The sequence below is a fragment of the Hemiscyllium ocellatum genome, chromosome 15, assembly GCF_020745735.1.
Source record: "Hemiscyllium ocellatum isolate sHemOce1 chromosome 15, sHemOce1.pat.X.cur, whole genome shotgun sequence".
In the NCBI taxonomy this organism is placed as follows: Eukaryota; Metazoa; Chordata; class Chondrichthyes; order Orectolobiformes; family Hemiscylliidae; genus Hemiscyllium; species Hemiscyllium ocellatum.
In genome coordinates, this window is record NC_083415.1 from 42,248,372 (window position 1) to 42,267,594 (window position 19,223).

The 19,223-nt window shown below is 41.2% G+C and overlaps 1 protein-coding gene across 4 annotated transcripts in view; it reads left to right on the forward strand.

Moving 5' to 3' along the window:
* The window catches only part of LOC132822963 (DNA (cytosine-5)-methyltransferase 3B-like), a 289,466-nt gene that overhangs the window by 133,159 nt on the left and 137,084 nt on the right, over nucleotides 1-19,223 (forward strand). For all 4 annotated transcript variants that reach the window (XM_060836414.1, XM_060836415.1, XM_060836418.1 and 1 more), the window contains 3 exons: nucleotides 1,860-2,027; nucleotides 14,616-14,774; nucleotides 19,017-19,124. In XM_060836414.1, the coding sequence (XP_060692397.1) occupies nucleotides 1,860-2,027; nucleotides 14,616-14,774; nucleotides 19,017-19,124 (435 nt within the window). The remainder of the gene's footprint in view (nucleotides 1-1,859; nucleotides 2,028-14,615; nucleotides 14,775-19,016; nucleotides 19,125-19,223) is intronic.

Genomic DNA, 19,223 nt, shown 5'->3' on the forward strand with positions numbered 1-19,223 from the left:
ACGACTTAAACGTACTTAAAGCAGGCAAAGCATTCCATACCCTTACTACTCTCTGAGTAAAGAAACTACCTCTGACATCTGTCCTATATCCATCACCCTTCCATTTAAAGCTATGTCCCCTCATGCTCGCAGTCACCATACTTGGAAAAAGGCTCTCCCTGTCCACCCTATCTAACCCTCTGATTATCTTATATGTCTCTATTAAGTCACCTCTCAATCTTCTTCTCTCCAAAGAAAACAGCCTCAAGTCCCTCAGCCTTTCCTTGTAAGACCTTCTGTTCATACCAGGCAACATCCTAGTAAATCTCCTCTGCACCCTTTCCAAAGCTTCCACATCCTTCTTATAATGCGGTGACCAGAACTGTACACAATACTCCAGTGCAGCCGCACCAGAGTTTTGTACAGCTGTAGCATAACCTCATGGTTCCGGAACTCGATCCCTCTATTAATAAAAGTTAAAACACTGTATGTCTTCTTAAAAGCCCTGTCAACCTGGGTGGCAGCTTTCAAGGATCTGTGTACCTGGACACTGAGATCTCTCTGCTCATCTACACTACCAAGAATCTTACCATTAGCCCAGTACTTTGCATTCTGGTTACTCCGACCAAAGTGTATCACCTCACACTTGTCCGCATTAAGCTCCATTTGCCACCTCTCAGCCCAGCTCTGCAGCTTATCTTTGTCTCTCTGTAACCTACAACATCCTTCGTCACTATCTACAACTCCACCAAATTTCGTGTCGTCTGCAAATTTACTAATCCAACCTTCTTCGCCCTCGTACAGGTCGTTTATAAAAATAATGAACAGCAGTGGACCCAACACCAACCCTTGCGGTACGCCACTAGTAACTGGACTCCAGGATGAACATTTCCCATCAACCACCACCCTCTGTTTTCTTTCAGCCAGCCAATTACTGATCCAAACTGCTATATCTCCCACAATCCCATTCCTCCATACTTTGTACATTAGCCTACTGTGGGGAACCTTATCGAACGCCTTGCTGAAATCCATATACACCACATCAACCGGTTTGCTCTCATCTACCTGTTTGGTCACTTTCTCAAAGAACTCAATAAGGTTTGTGAGACACGGCCTACCCATCACAAAACCGTGCTGACTATCCCTAATCAAATTATTCTTTTCTAGATGGTTATAAATCCTATTTCTTCTAACCTTTTCCAACACTTTACCAACAACTGAAGTAAGGCTCACTGGTCTATAATTACCAGGGTTGTCTGTACTGCCCTTCTTTAACAGGGGAACCACATTTGCTATCCTCCAGTCTTCTGGCACTATTCCTGTAGACAATGATGATTTAAAGATCAATGTCAAAGGCTCAGCAGTCTCCTCCCTGGCTTCCCAGAGGATCCTAGGATAAATCCAATCCGGGCCAGGGGACTTATCTATTTTCACATTCTGCAAGATTTCTAATACCTCTTCCTTGTGAACCTCAATCCCACCTAGTCTAGGAGCCTGTATCTCAGTATTCTCCTTGACAATGTTGTCGTTTTCCAGTACCTTATCCTTAAAACCATATGGCTTGGATTTTGTCTTTAAAATCTTCAAACTTTTTGAGTTGTGATACACAATCAAAAGTAGGAGAAAGATTTTCTAGCTCCAGAAGCTGACTTAATCGATATGAGCAGCCTCCAAATCCATTGAAAGACATGGATCATTTTGTAAAATGTTGACTTTACTTGGGAAACAGAAACAAGCTGCTACATGACTTGAAGCACTATCTGTAAGCAAAAAAAAATTAATGATTGACATTCATAATGTTTTGTTGACACTCACATTTTATGAAAGAATGTTGTTACAAAATATGATGCTTATTTCTTTCTCGATACTTTTCATTTCAGCTCCAGAAAACCAGGAGAACTCCCTCTGATGTTTTTATAACAGAAAATCCCGTCATTGACCTCACTACAGAATCTTTGGAGAGTAATAAGATGCCTTCAAATCAGGCAGAAGACTTTGTTTGTGAAAACAGTATTGTAAAGACTACGGAAGAAGTCCCTCAGTACCAGGTAAAGTTCTAAATGAAAAGTCAGAGAAAGGTTTCAAGAATTCAGGCTCCCAATACAGAATCAAAATCTCTGTGCCAGATGGGACTTTTTGATTGGACAGAATATGCTGATTGACATTTTAACCTCCGCACCTGAATTCCTGATATGTATTTCTGTAAAAGAAGCTCTATGTTGTACACTCAAACTTTAAAATCTATACATCAGTTTCTAAATGGATTGTATTCATAATATACTTTATTAAATCCAGGCGTATTAAGATTACACAAATTGACCACTATTATGATCTATATAGAGACCAATAAATATTAACATCAACATTCACTTAGCTTTATTTAGTAGGCAACTAATATACAAAACTTTAGAAGTAAGGTTGCAGGTAAACAGGGTGTTGAAGAAGTCATTTGGCATGTTTGCCTTCATTGGTCATGCATTGAGTATCAGAATTGGGATGTAATGTTGCAGCTATGCAGGACATTGATGATGCACTTTTAAAATACTGTGTACAATCTGGCCTCTCTGCTGTATGAAAGATGTTGTTAATTTTGAAAAGATTTAGATGGATGTTGCCAGGACTGGAGGGTTTGAGCTTGTGGGAGAGGCTGAATAGGCTGGGGCTTTCTTCGCTGGAGCATTGGAGGCTGAGGTTTATAAGTCATGAGGGGAATGGATAGGGTGAAGAGCCAAGCTCTTTGTCCCAGGATAGGGAAGTCCAAAACTAGAAGGCATAGATTTAAGGCGAGAGGCAAAAGATTTAAAAGGGACCTGAGGGACAACTTCTTCACACACAGGGTAGTGTATGTATGGAATGAGTTGCCAGAGGGCGATGGAGTTTGGTACAATTACAGCATTTAAGAGACATCTGGATGGGTATGTGAATAGGGAGAATTTGGAGGGATATGGGCCAAATGCTGGCAAATAGGACTATCTGGTCAGTGCAGACGAGTTAGACCAAAGAGTCTGTTTCCATGACATATAACTCTACGATGTTAGTATCTACTCCACATCATATTTGTACATTGTACCATATTCTCCGTTGACGTATTAAGTTTAAAGTTCACTTCCTTCCACTATTATCAAGCTCATTTCGACTTCCTTTGCCAAGGCCTTTTCCAGTAGCTTTTTAAACAAAGTTCTTTTCACTTTGAGCATATTAAAATCGATCTTCTTTTATAAGACTCGAGGGGAATCTGTGGTGTTTAACCTTTCACACTTGTTTCCTCTAACATGACATTGTAATCAGATGTCCTTCACTTGGTGATTAACCCGAATTGAAGTCTTTTTATTTGGCAGAGCAGCACCTGTATTGTTTTTACTTCACCCAAATCCATTGGTCTGCATGATTTTGAGAATCCATAAGTCTGCAGCAGTAGGGTCAGCTGAATTCTCCTTTTTGTCCAGATGTAAAAGCTTGCACCTGACGTTGGGTAAACTTTGACCTGGGCTGATTGTCTCCATTGCAACCAGTTCTCATGGGCTTATCAGTTGGCAGGTTACAGCTTAATTTCACACCATCCCCTCTGTTCCAGTTTATTCTGTTTTACTGTAAAATTTACTGATTTACTGTAAATTAAAAAAAGAGTTTAAAACATGACCATTGTATAAAGTCTATGGTCATAATACTAGCAATTCCAGTTAGGTGGTTGTTTTTGACCAGTGTATACCGGCTGGAGAGAAGAGCCTTTTTCTGTGCAGTAGACATCAATGACTTCAGAACAACTCATTGGGCCAATGCTCGAACTTTTCTGATGAACATCCTTGAATATTTATATCCAAGGTCTGTGCTGAAAACCTTGAAGTATTACTTATTGAAATAATAGGCAGAGTAACGTGAAGAAAACATTTAGTATAAATATTACTATAACTAGATTAGATTCCCAACAGTGTGGAAACAGACCATTTGGCTCAACAAATCCAAATCGACCCTCCGAAGTCTAACCCTCCCAGACCCATTCTCCTACGTTTACCCCTGACTAATGCACTTGACACAATGAGCAATTTAGCATGATCAGTTCACCTGACCTGCACGTCTTTGGACTGTGGGAGGAAAGCGGAGCACCTGGAGGAAATCCCTGCAGACATGGGAGAATGTGCAAAGTCCACATAGACAGTTGCCCAAGACGAGGATTGAACCCGGGTCCCTGGCGCTGTGAGGCAGCAGTGTTAAACCACTGACCCACCATGTCACCCCAGCATCCTTATCTTGCTCCACTTTGCTTTGTTTCAGAATGTGGTTGTAACATAGACCTGGAAATTACATTGCATTTAATAAACTTAACATGTTTGTATGAAGTTCCTTCCTATTAACAGAGCAATTAAGCCTCTGTGGAAATAGGGTAAAAAATACTTTGGTTCTAAAGTGTTTAATGCTCACATGGGAACATTTTCACTGTTGAATTTCAAGGCTGGGGTTTCTTGAACGTAGCATACAGAGGCCAAGCAGCAATCAGATTCTGCGCTGACTGAAAAGGAGAACACTTTCTATTCACTATGGTTTTATGGTATTTTTGACCCTTGTTTTAGGATCAAAACTTTTTCCAATTGTAATTTGGAAACATCAACATAATGTTTGCAATATAATTAGCAAGCAATAACTTTAGAGAACTGATGGGGCCGCATCTATTTTCTTACAAATTGAGTGCAGATCCACTCTGCATAGAGATGTCATGTGGGGCGGCCTTGGACTTTGCGACATTGAGCACAAGATTGTGGGCCAAGACATTGCTTTATTATATCTGTGTCATATTTGTATCTCCTCGAAGCTCAGAGCAACATCAAAATTTTGACATTTTAAATGGTTTTTATTGGACAATGTCATCAATGTTTATGGGTCAAAGGCAGTAAATGAAGTTAAGTGTTAATCATCTATTTGGATTTGCTGGGGTGGCACAATAAGAAATACTGAAAGGTTTGCAGTTACATCGGAATAAATGAGTGCGGAAGGATGTTGTGGGTTGTAACACATCAGATACAATAAGCTATGCATTGACAGTATACTGTAATATTTTCATTATCTGATTTTGTGGTAATTGTATAGGAAAAATGTGTGTTCCTTTTTCACAATGTTTTGTAGATGATTAAACTGGCACTTCATATATGTCATTGACTGAAAATCCAATGTTTGGTTAAATGCTACATTTATCAATGGTGGTGGAAAGGCTGAATGTTATAGATGGTGAATATATGCAATTAAATGGAATGCATGGTCCAGAATGTAGTCAGGTTGTCTGAATGCAATTGGGATGGCACTAAATCACACTCCTGATGTGACTTGTAGATGATGGATAGGCCTTGGGAGTCAAGAGATGAGTTAGTTGCTGCATCACTCTTGTGCTCTGATCCTGCTCTTGCAATAAACTGGAAAGAGTACAAGAAGATTTACAAGTATGTTACTGATACTGGAAGATTTAAATTATAAGGAGAGGCTGGATAGGCTGGAGAAAGTGAGGTCTGCAGATGCTGGAGATCAGAGCTGAAAATATGTTGCTGGAAAAGCGCAGCAGGTCAGGCAGCATCCAAGGAACAGGAAATTCAACGTTTCGGGCATAAGCCCTTCATCAGGAATGAGGAGAGTGTGCCAGGCAGGCTAAGATAAAAGGTAGGTAGGAGGGACTTGGGGGAGGGGCGATGGAGATGTGATAGGTGGAAGGAGGTCAAGGGAGGGTGATAGGCCGGAGTGGGGTGGGGGCGGAGAGGTCAGGAAGAAGATTGCAGGTTAGGAAGGCGGTGCTGAATACGAGGGATTCGACTGAGACAAGGTGGGGGGAGGGGAAATGAGGAAACTGGAGAAATCTGAGTTCATCCCTTGTGGTTGGACGGTTCCCAGGCGGAAGATGAGACGCTCTTCCTCCAACCGTCGTGTTGTTATGGTCTGGCGATGGAGGAGTCCAGGGACCTACATGTCCTTGGTGGAGTGGGAGGGGTAGTTAAAGTGTTGAGCCACGGGGTGGTTGGGTTGGTTGGTCCGGGTGTCCCAGAGGTGTTCTCTGAAACGTTCTGCAAGTAGGCGGCCCGTCTCCCCAATATAGAGGAGGCCACATCGGGTGCAGCGGATGCAATAGATGATGTGTGTGGAGGTGCAGGTGAATTTGTGGCGGATATGGAAGGATCACTTGGGGCCTTGGAGAGAAGTAAGGGAGGAGGTGTGGGCGCAAGTTTTGCATTTCTTGCAGTTGCAGGGGAAGGTGCCGGGAGTGGAGGTTGGGTTAGAGGGGGGTGTGGACCTGACGAGGGAGTCACGGAAGGAGTGGTCTTTTCGGAATGCTGATAGGGGAGGGGAGGGAAATATATCCCTGGTGGTGGGGTCCGTTTGGAGGTGGCGGAAATGACGGCGGATGATATGTTGTATATGGAGGTTGGTGGGGTGGTAGTTGAGAACCAGTGGGGTTCTGTCCTGGTGGCGGTCGGAGGGGCGGGGCTCAAGGGCGGAGGAGCGGGAAGTGGGGGAGATGCGGTGGAGGGCATCGTCGATCACGTCTGGGGGGAATCTGCGGTCTTTGAAGAAGGAGGCCATCTGGGCTGTACGGTATTGGAACTGGTCCTCCTGGGAGCAGATGCAGTGGAGACGAAGGAATTGGGACTATGGGATGGCGTTTTTACAGGGGGCAGGGTGGGAGGAGGTGTAGTCTAGATAGCTGTGGGAGTCAGTCGGTTTATAGTAGATGTCTGCGTTGATTCGGTCGCCCAAGATAGAAATGAAAAGGTCTAGGAAGGGGAGGGAGGAGTCTGAGACGGTCCAGGTGAATTTGAGGTCGGGGTGGAAGGTGTTGGTAAATTGGATGAACTGCTCAACCTCCTCGTGGGAGCACGAGGCAGCGCCGATACAGTCATCGATGTAGCGGAGGAAAAGGTGGGGGGTGGTGCCAGTGTAGTTGCAGAAGATGGACTGTTCCTCATATCCTACGAAGAGACAGGCATAGCTGGGGCCCATGCGGGTGCCCATGACAACTCCTTTAGTCTGGAGGAAGTGGGAGGATTGGAAAGAGAAGTTGTTCAGGGTGAGGACCAGTTCAGTCAGTCGAAGGAGGGTGTCAGTGGAAGGGTACTGGTTGGTACGGCGGGAAACAAAGAAGCGGAGGGTCCTTCGTGATGGGGGATGGAGGTGTACAGGGACTGGATGTCCACCGTGAAGATAAGGCGTTGGGGACCGGGGAAGCGAAAATCATGGAGGAGGTGGAGGGTGTGGGTGGTGTCCCGAACATAGGTGGGGAGTTCTTGGACTAAGGGGGACAGGACCTTGTCGAGGTATGCGGAGATGAGTTCGGTGGGGCAGGAGCAGGCCGAGACAATGGGTCGGCCGGGGCAGTCAGGTTGGGCTGGGACTTCTTTCCCTGATGCGCAGACCTTCGAAGAGCTTTATGAAATCATGAGGGTCGTAGACATGAGGGCGAAGGTCTTTTCTGCAAGGTAGGGGAGTCCAAAACTAGAGGATGTAGGTTTAGGGTGAGAGGTAAAGATATAAAAGGGACCTGAGGGACACCTTCTTCACACAAAAGGTGGTCTGTGCCTCTGACTCTAATTGCAATATTTATATGACTAGTCTCATTCTGGTCAAGTATAACCTCAGGATATTTAATTTGGGGATTTAGCAATGATAATGTTATTTTATGTTATGAGGAGATGGTCATTACCAGATTCTTATATAGCATGAATATGTTGCTAGGGTGTCTGAATACCAGCTCCTTTATCTTATTTTCTGAATGAGTTCCTGTGATTGTACAAGGCCCTGAGGCTGTTGCTGCTCCGTCTCCTTCAAGTGTTTTCCTATCTAGTAAAGACTAACAAATGTACCATCCAAGGTGGCTGGAGTAAAGTTAATCCAAATGTTTCAGAAGAGCTTTGGAAGCAGCATTCTCAAATAACAAGTGAGATAACAAGATCCAAAGGGCCACTCAATGGCAGTTGCATATTGCTTTTGTCTGATATCACTGCAATTGTGTTTCATTAATTTTATCAGGTTTATTGACTGGTATTGAGCTCAGGCAAGTCTCCTATTTCAGCAACTTAGTCACATGCTGTGCTGATTACATCATCAAACCAGCCTTTTGCAGGGCAGCTTGAGACTTTCAGTTGAAATGACATGCCTGGAACATGGCACAAATTTCTGTTCTGTTATTTTAACTAAGCAACTGTCCATCTTTAGTCCACCCTTTATCTCTGTGGCTGCATTAAACTTAGTCTATCCTTTGCCTCAGTTGGCTGAGTTAAACTTATTTGAACTGAGGGAAAGAGATTCAAAGATTCATTTTATTAAGAAATCCTCCACTGTTGTGAAATATGTACTGCAGCCTTTGCACATGGTGCACTTGAAGTACCGATGTAGACATGAGTTGGCATAGCCTTTTTTGCATGGACGTAAGGCAAATCTACAAGAAGGTAGCTGACATGAGAAATGTATACAGGTGATGTAACCTGTGATTTACTTTTCCAAGTAGTGTTGTAGCATTGTGTGCCATGTTCCTTTTTGTTTTGTATAGCATTTTGTATTTATCTGGACAGACCCTTTATGCTTTTTGAATGATTGCACAAGTTTGGTAACTTAAAGCTTGTGTAGTTTGTGTTTGACTTATGCGGGGACCTCCAGATCATACCTTCAACACTCAGTAGAAGCAGAGTGTACAACAAGATACACTGCAGAAATTCACCAAGGCTCCTTAAATAACACCTTCAAAACCTATGACCAGTACCATCCAGAAGGACATGGAGGTAGCAGGCACATGGGAACACTAGTACACATGAGTTCACCTCTTCAAACCATTCACCATCCTGTCTTGAAAATATATCATCGTTTCTTCACTGTCACTGAGTCAAAGTCTTGGAATTCCCTGCCTTGCAGCATTGTGGAACTACTTACATCAAAAGGACTACAGCAGTTTAAGAATGCAGCTCACCACGCTGTCAAGTATAATTAGGAATGAGTTATACATACTGGCCCAGCCATTGGTGTTCACATCCCCTGAGAGAATAAGAAATTTGCAGCTTAAAGGGAATTGGACTGGCTCCACTCATTCAAAGCTGTTGCAGAACTTTACAATCTTATGAATGCTAAATGTGACAAACATATGGGATACAGTTGAAATTTAGAAAAATTGTTGCAGTGAAACATTAGTGATATTTCGCAGCAAGTCCTACCAACACACCTAAACTGAATGATTCTGGTTTGGCTACATGAATATACAAATTAGGAGCGGGAGTAGACCATTTGGTCCCTCAATCCTTCCCTACCACTTAATATGATCATGGATGATATGATAACTCCATATTTCTGATAACCTTTGACTCCCTTGCTTAATAAGAATCTATCTACCTATGCCTTAAAAACATGCAATGACATTTCTTCCATTACATTTTAGAAGAAGAGAATTCCAAAGACTCATGGCCCTCTGAGAAAAAAAATTCTCCTCATCTCTGCCTTAATCTGGTGAACCCTTATTTTCAAACTGTTCTAGATTCTCCCACAAAAGAATACTTTCCACATCCAACCTGTCAAGACCCTTCAATTTGTGTTTCAATCATATAATATTTAAACCTCTTACTATTCTAAACTCCACTGATACAACCTTAACTGGTCCAAACTTTGCTCATAAGGTGACCAGTTCATTCCAGGTGTTGGCCTGGTAAATCTCTGAACTGCTTCTAATGCATTTATCTTCTTTCTCAAATAAAACAATTACTGTAGACTGTAGTCTAGATGTGGTCTTACCAATGTCATGAATAACTGAAGCATAACCTCCCAATTTTTGTCAGAAAAATTAAAGAAGGTTATATTTTATTGCAAGGACCATATTTTCTGCAATATTCATGTTTTGTACTACAAACACTTACTTATGTGTTATTTGTTTAAATTTAATACTATCATTAACTTTTGCTATTAGACATAAGTGATGGTTCTCCCCACTGGAATTTTTTCTTTCTTGTTGGAATTCTGTAAATTGTGAAATAGCCCCTTAATTGTCTGGCACTGCATCCTATCCCTTTAACCTAAATTGCCAGCTCACTTTAGCTAGGTCTGCTTTCATGCCTTCACACTGCCTTTATTTAATTTTAAACAATTAATCTTGGATCTATTCTTCTCTCCTTCAAACGGAATGTAAAATTCCATGGAGTTGTAATTGCTGCTCCCTAGAGACACCTTCACTTTGAAGGGATTAATAAATCCTATCCCATTACATAATCCTAGATCTAGTATAGTCTGCTCTAGAATGTGCTGCTCTAAGAAATCATCTTGAAAATATTCCATCAGCTCCTTAGGTAGGCTGGCTTTTCTCGTTTCGATTTTCCACTCTATATGTAGATTGAAATCTTCCATGCCTCTCTCAGAAGCTCCCATTATTTCTTCTTTTATACTTCATCTTACTATAAGGTTACTGTTAGGGGCCCTTTACAGCATTCCCGCAAATGGGTTCTTGCATTTATGACTTATCATCTGTCCCCAAAATGTATCTATATCCTGGTTTCCTGAACATAAGTCATTCTTCACTATAGTGCTTACGGCATAATTAATTGATGGAGCTATGCCTCTGCCTTTTCCTGGTTTTCTCTTCTTCAGAAATGTTGTGTATCTTTCATTATCCAGATCCAGTCTGTATCATCCAACAGCCATGTCACTGTAATGGCTGTCAGAGCATATTTATTTATTTCTGTTAGCATTAACAATTCGTGTCTTTTGTTTTGTATTTATGTACATATGGGCACAGAGCCTTCAGTTTTGTCTTTTTTTAGTTTTGCAACCTTTAGCCTGATCTGTTGATTCAATCTTGGATTTATGCACATCCCTTTCTGTCACAGTCTGTTTAGACTGTGGGTGGCACGGTGGCACAGTGGTTAGCACTGCTGCCTCACAGCGTCAGAGACCCGGGTTCAATTCTTGCCTCAGGTGACTGACTGCCTGGAGTTTGCACATTCTTCCTGCGACTGTGCGGGTTCCCTCCGGGTGCTCCAGTTTCCTCTCACAGTCCAAAGATGTCAAGTGAATTGGTCATGCTAAATTGCCTGTAGTATGAGGTGATGGGGTAAATGTAGGGGCATGGGTGGGTTGCACTTCGGCGGGTCGGTGTGGACTTGTTGGGCCGAAGGACCTGTTTCCACACTGTAAGTAGTCTAATCTAATCATTTCCCATATTAACACCTTTCTCTCTTGCCTTGTCTCTCCTCTTTGATTTACTCCATCTTCGAAAGTTGGATCTATTTAGCTTGCATGTCGACTCTCATAATCATACAACTCCCACTTTGCTTGTGCTTGTGTCCCATGAAGTAGAATGTCACTTCACAGAGCCAGTCTTTGAACCATTTCACCAAACCTAATTGCCCTATGCAGATTTGCATCCAGAAGATACTACCTTTAGAAGTTCTGTTTCCTAATTTGGTACTGAGTTCCTCATGCCAACTATTGCAAACATGCCAACTTTTTTTTTGTCCTGCACATGTCATTGATGCTTACATGGGCCAGGATGATTAATCCTCTGCAAATTCCTCACCAACCCTAAGCAGATGTCCTGAATCCTGGCACTCAGGTAGACAGCACGACCTCTGGACTTTTGCTCTTTGCTGCAGAGAACAGTGTTAGTCCCCTTCACTATACCAGCCCCTCCTACCACTACATTCCTTTTTGATCTCCCACAGTGCCATAGAAGTTGATCTTATCTGCCCTGCTACCTTGACTGACCTCTAAGCTGTTGGTTATTGATGAAGGTTGTAGCTTCTGCACTCCTTCCCTTACTTCTTCACTCACAGTTACGCCTTCCTTTCTCTGAGTAATGACCAAATCAGACAACCTGATCCTAAAGGGAATGACTGCCTCCTGGTGCAAAATATCAAGGCAACATTTCCTCTCTGTGATGTATTGCGTTGTGTAGTTCAGCTTCCAGCTCATAGATTTAGAGAGCTGAAGCTCCTCAACCTGTAAACATTTACTGAACATATATTTTCCCTGGATCACACTGGCATTCATGAGCTCTCACATACTGAACACATAACATATCCTTAACTACATAAGTAACTACATAATTAGGTTATTCGGTTATTTATTTTCCTTTATAAATGAGTAGAATAGATGTTACTACCATATAGTATGGGCTGTAGAAAGTTTATAGAGACCATCAGTTACTCTGCAGGCCATGCCCCTGAAAGTGGAGAAAAATCCTAATCACATTGAATTATACATCAGTCACATGCTTGACATATTTTGAGGAATAATCTGGCTGCTAATTCATGAGATCATTTCACTTCGGTTAAAGGGGCACAACTAGAAGAATTGAGTGCAGCAGTGACCTTTACTGCCCCCGGCAATTACATTTTTATGGAGGAAGCTGACTGCAGTATTTTACAGCAAACAACACCAATTTTCAACTGCTTCCACCATCAATGTTTACCATCAATATTTAGTCTAAGCTATACAGATCCTCTTTAGTCTAAAAACCTTTTCCCTGACCAAATTGGTCCCATAATGCATGCAAGGCAGCATGAAACAACCTAAAGGAGCTGTGCATGTAAGGAAATTTCCAGTATAATCAGGAAAAGAAATCAAGGGAGCCATTTTCTTCACCACTGTACTTTTCAGCATTTCCAAGGAGTCATTTCCTCCTTAATAGCCTGGTCTATTTTTCAATCAGTCCCAACAATCATTCCCAATCCAATGCTGCCTTCTCACACAGGCAGACAGTTGTCATTTGACCTCTTCCTCCTTGCAGAGCATTGATCACTCCTTCCAAATGAATGAGTGAATTATTTATACTTGTTTCAATGTAGTATACTGTATTTGTGGCTCGTGATATGGTCTCCTCTAAACTGGGGAGACAAGCAAAGATTTGCAGAGTCTCCATTCAATCTGTAAATGTGTCCTTGAGCTTTGGGTTGCCTATTCATTTATTTTCTTGTATCAATCTCACTCCTGACCTCTGAATGTATCATTGAAGATCCACTTAAGCTCGAGAAATAGCAGCTTATCTTTTGATTTAGCACATTTAAGCCTTGTGAACTCAATTCACTTGTTTCAAACCATGATCTCACCCCCCATTTCCTGCATTGAAACTATAGGTGATCATTCTGCTACTTCTGTTTCCACTTACACCCCATCTAGATTTGTCTTTTCCTTCTTTGCTTGCCCCCTTATCAGTGACTTTGCTTTGAACTCCTATCCCTTTTGTTCATTTATCTCTCCTGTCTTCCACCTCATCACAGATCTTTTGTTCTTTTTTCTCCTCTTCTCTATACTTGCTTAACACCTATGATGACATTTTCTGAATTCTGGTGAAAGACCTAATGAAAGATAAGTGAGGAATCAAACAAAATCTTTTAATTCCTAATTTTGTAGACACAATCTCTCACCTTGTCACGGGTGTGCTTTTGTCAGAAAATACCAGGAAAGTGAAGAATGAGTCTCAGAATTATTCATTTTGTCAAATTTGTGAAAATGACCTGAATATTGTTTTAAATGTTTCTCTGCAGTTGGTTAAAATATAGAAGAAAATCAGGTGAGATTCTAATTTGTTTGAAAGTGTTACGTCACGGGGTAAACCCTTCTGCTTAATTTAAATGAGCATCGCAGAAAAGATTTATCCCATGCAGTAATCTTTGAAAATTCAAGAGGCCAAGAACTATTTAAAGTAAAATTAACAACTTTTATCCTTAAAGTGTAACAGAGAATAATTAACTAACAACTATTGACAACTCCTTCCTCTAACCGATCTTTTACTTTTCCTTCTATAATACTAGTCTGATAAAATCCCAAATTAAGATTTATTGAAAAATTTAAATTCCAAAATCAGCCAGCGGTCAACAAAGAACAAAGAAAATTTACAGCCCAGGAACAGGCCCTTCGGCCCTCCAACCCTGAACTGATCCAAATCCACTGTCTAAACCTATCGCCCAATTCCTAAGCATCTGTATCGCTCTGCTCCCACCTACTCATCCAACTGTACAGACGCATGAATCTACCACGCCTCTACCACCTCTGCTGGGAACGCGTTCCAGGTACCTACCACCTTCTGTGTAAAGTACTTTCCATGTGTACCCCCATTAAACTTTTCACCTCTCACCTTGAACGCGTGACCTCTCATAATTGAATCCCTCACCCTTGGAAAAAGCTTATATCTATCCACTCTGTCTATACCCTTCATGATTTTGTAGACCTCCATCTTCTCTTTATATCTTCCTCTGTAGATTTGCTCTCCAAGTCGGTGTTGACGTTTTTCTCTGTGCAAGTTTCTTCTCTAGATAGGTACCTCTCAGAGACTTCTGACTAGCAGCCTACATCTATTGGTCTTTTGGCAGTTATCCTTCAACTGTTAAATTTTTCCGGCCTTATACCCCCAAAGCATCGGATTGTGTCATTGGCTTTTAATGTTATCAGTACACTAAATTCAAACTGGATTGGAGTTTGGCATTTTTGGGGGTATAATTTAAACTGATTGACCAAATTCAAATTTGTTTTTGACTCCAGGCAACCAGCTACACTAGCTACTGGATCAAAAGGTTATATTGTATCATGTTCAGAACACTTGGTGCTGTCAGGTAGTTCTGTTAGCTTCTAACTTTCTTAAAGGTACAGTACTTTGCACATCTTAATAACAAAGATAATTTTTTTATCTTTAGGATGGTAAAGGTTATGGCATTGGGGAGCTGGTTTGGGGGAAGATCAAAGGATTCTCATGGTGGCCAGCTATTGTGGTTTCCTGGCGTACACCTGGAAGAAGGCAAGCTGCAACAGGAATGAGGTGGCTTCAGTGGTTTGGAGATGGCAAGTTCTCAGAGGTAAGTCCAAAGATAAATCAAAGTTTCAGAACAACTTTACTCATGTACATTGTTTTCTGAATGATCATACAGTAAAATTTCACATTTGGTGAATTTCCCATACACATGCTTAAATTGTATTATGTCCCTGTGCACACTTTTTATGTAGATCTGGGTGTCCTACAGAAAATAAGGATAGTAAATGCAAGAATATAATATGTCCATATGTGAAGTTTGCCAGTTGGGGCTTACACTTAAATGTGCTGAATTTATTCAGATGTTTTGGCTTTCTCATCCTCTACCTTGGAGCTGTTCAATGTGCTGTCAAATAATTTTCACTATGATAAATTAAGTTACACTCAAGCTTTTTTCGTATGTCGTTTGTGTCATGCATTTAGTATGTTCATGAAAGATTAATCTCCTTTTGAACAAAGCAGAATCTGAAAATTATTAATTTCCAATACAGTGTTAAATATATTAACTGCTACTTTTCTAATAAAAGTTCCTCATCAGTTTCACACATAACTATATAGATGAGGTTAAAAGTCATACAACATCAGGTTATAGCCCAACAGGTTTATTTGGAAATACAAGCAGCGCTCTTTTGTTTGGAAGATGAAGGGGCAGCGCTCCAAAAGCTTGTCCTTCTAATAAACCTGCTGGCCTATAATTTGTTTAGCGAGTTTTGCGAAGATTTGTAGAATTTTATGGCAGTAAATAATTCACTAAAGAGAAAGAAAACAACAACAAACTGCCATTCCTAGATGTTACACTATAGCGAACAGCCAATGGTGAATTTCAAACCAGCAACTACAGGAAAACAACACATACTGACCAAATACTGAACTGCAGAAGCAATTATCCCAACATCCGCAAACAAAGCTGCATTAAAATATTTGCTGTTTATTCAGTCAAGTAATGGTGGTCACTAGAATTTCATTAAATGACTCTGGACATGAAATTATGTGCAGAAGCACAGCAGAAACCATTGGATGGTAGCCAAAAAATGTGGGAACCGGCTCTTGATGCAACAGGTTATTGACCCTATTTCCTTTCAGTACTTCTAACTCTCCTAAAAACATACAACGTGTAATTGAGATCAGTGACTTTTGTTCTTTGAACACAATGAGTACTGTTTCAGACAAAAATGGCATCTGAGACCCATACATACACTTTTGAAGTGAATTGTATCAGATGCTGTCTTGTTAAGGTTGTTTGAACACAAAGTGATCAACTGCTGTAAGCGGACAGAGCAGGTATACTATGGAATGGATATTACGTACCATTGCCAAGTTTTAAGTGGACATCATGTAATATGGGGAGGATGGCAACTCCACTACCTTCACATCCACATCTGAGCTCATCCCCATAATTTAGAGGGTGGGTAAATTGGCAGCCATCTCACTCTATGAAAATAAATAATTAAGGCTCAGTTAAGTTTGTTAAAACCTGAATTGATCCTAAATACATAAAGCAACAGGAAATAAGGGAATGCTATGTTTTGTGGGTCCTTCTTTCCTTTCTGGGCACCCACGAAGAAAATGACAACCTTTTCCTAATCACATTTTCTTTTTAAAACCCTCTCAACTGGCCAGTGTCTCCCTGCTGGATAATGGACTGCGAGCCCTGTGTAAATTCCTTTTCCAATTTGGTTCCCATCTCTTCTATGCTTCTTGACGTCAAAAATTTGTCAGACAGTAGACAGTCAATGCATCAGATTATGGATACCTATGGTATTTGTTTGCAAGTTGCCCCATTAGAGCCTTATCCAAATCACTGTAGCTGAACCCACAAATGACTTCACCCTTTGGTAAATTTGAAGCTGAAAAGCCTTTAGTCCATATCCCTCATCCCCCCCAGCCATCCTGTCTATTTATCCATTATCCTCTAAATTATACAAGTACAAGAATCTGAGTTGGAGGTACAAGAATGAAATTGGCCGATGATACTTCAGTATCAGCACTGGCTTTTTGCTGTTCCTTCAAGTGTCTGAATGTGAGAAGACAAATGTGCAAAATTGGTGTTCGGGTTTGGGGACAAGGAACAAATGCATGCTAACATAAGTTGCAGCTTGTACATCAGAAGAGTATATGAGATGAAGGAAAATAAGGTGCATTAAACCTAGGGAATATCGTCACCTTTGATCATTTCAGCAAATCTACTGGCCCAAATCTCAGTAATAGGGATTTAAATAACGACAAGCACCTGCTTCTCCATGCAAGTCAGGACATGTGGATGAGCCTATTATTCAGCACTGCCTTGTCCTGCAAAGAGAGGGAAATATAAGAGTGTCTTAGTTTAAACTCTTTCGTTGCTATGGCTGTCATGTTGATGAAATGTATAAGTTGATAAAGGGCTTACAGGAAAGAGGTCATTAAACCTCTTGCAGCATTGCATCCAGGTCCATGGGGTTTGATGCCTAGCTTGATCTCCATGATTATCTGTTGCCAGATTGGGTTCTGTTTGTGTTTGAAGGACCTCCTGGCCCTCTGTAAATGTAGAACATCACTACTCTTCTCCATTTACTCCAAAACTACAGCACAACATTTGAAAGGTTTAAAACCCACACTCCACCTCCTTGTACTATTGCTCAGTGTTTGCAAAGACAGATTCACTTCTTGAATGACTGTCTTCATCTGTTTCAGCCACAATGCACCCCCCCCCGCACCCTTTTGAAGGGGGTGGTTGGAATGGTGTGGTGATGTAATGACAGTGTACCTAGATTGGTAATTCAAAGATTTGAATTGAATTAAAATCTGAAATACGTCAACTAATGGTGACTATGTAACCACTCTCAATTGTTGTAAAAACCCAGTTGGTTCATTAATCTCCTTTAAAGAAGGAAATCTACTGTCTTTGCCTGGTCTGACCAATTTGTGACTGCAGACCCACAACAATGCGGTTGACTCTTAACAACCATCTGGGCAATTTGGAATGGGTAATAAATGCAGGTCCAGCCAGTGATGTGTACATCCCATGAATGAATTTTTAAAAAGTGCTTGGTTTAAACATTGCATGTTGCATGCCAGTTTGCAGTACCAAAAAAAAAGAGAAATATTTCTGCTGAATATGTAATTGGTTATAACTACTTACAGAATTTCCCCATACTCTGATATCTTCTTTCAGTAGCGTGGATGTGAAATCATTTCACACAATAGGCAGTGCAAAGCTGGTGTGCTCCTTATGTTTCAGACAACAGGATTGGATTAATCATGCACTGTAATCCATGCAGAGCTGAAAATGTGTTGCTGGAAAAGCGCAGCAGGTCAAGTGGCATCCAAGGGGCAGGAGAATCGATGTTTCGGGCATGAGCCCTTCTTCAGGAGAAGAAGAGCTCATGCCCAAAACGTCGATTCTCCTGCTCCTTGGATGCTGCCTGACCTGCTGTGCTTTTCCAGCAACACATTTTCAGCTCTGATCTCCAGCATCTGCAGTCCTCACTTTTCCTTGTAATCCATGCACTCATTTTCAAGGGCCATTGAATTCAGCACGTAGAGAGTAATAGATTAATGGAGCATTGAAAGAGACCTTTCAGCAGATTGAATCTGCACAGATCTTTTGATCAGTAATCCAGTTAGTCCCACCTGTCTTGAATCTGTGCCTCTGGTTAATGACCTCATGGCCATTGGAAATGGTTTCACTTCACTTTCTCTAGTTGAACCTTTCGTAATTTTAAATACCTGTTTCAAATTCTCTGCTGCATTGCAATATTCCATCTGGCACTTTGGGTCATATACATCTTTATAGGCATAATACATCGATTCTGACCATGCCATTAACCCAGTCTCTAATAACCCTGACTCTTCAATTTGGTATGAGCTCATCATCTTTCCAAGTTCACAGTCACAGATCCCACTCCTCTAGCTCACTGGAACCAACAGAATTTCAACCCCTTTTTGACAATATTTGGCAATTGTTTTGTAAGGCACTACTCAAAAGATGATTACATTGTTGTGTTTGGACAATGAGGTAGGAATGTAGGACTGCCTTATAAAGCTGCAGTGGTTGGCAATAACATGCGTCAATGTAAATTGCTTGTAACATAATCGACACATTGTGGATGTTATTTGGATAATGCAATGGGTTACTGAACGCATCTACTGAATAGGTGTAGTGTTTATCTATTAGCAATCTTCTACAGCGCAGTTTTCCATAGCGCGAGATTTTAGAGAAAAACAACTGTCGCATTATAGCATAACGACCTGGATAGGCCTTTTCTGAATGGTCTGGGTTATTAATATTTTTTGTTTTCTTGTTTTCAAGGTTTCTGCCGACAAACTTGTGCCTTTAACTGCTATTGGTCAATACTTTCACACTTCTGCGTTTAACAAGCTGGTGTCTTACAAAAGGGCTGTGTTCCAGGCGCTGGAGGTAATTGCATTTGTTAAAGCTAGGATTGCAATTTTGTATTTGAAACTGAATGGTGTGGCAGCATATTGTAGAGAAAAAGCAGAATTTCGATTCAGTGAC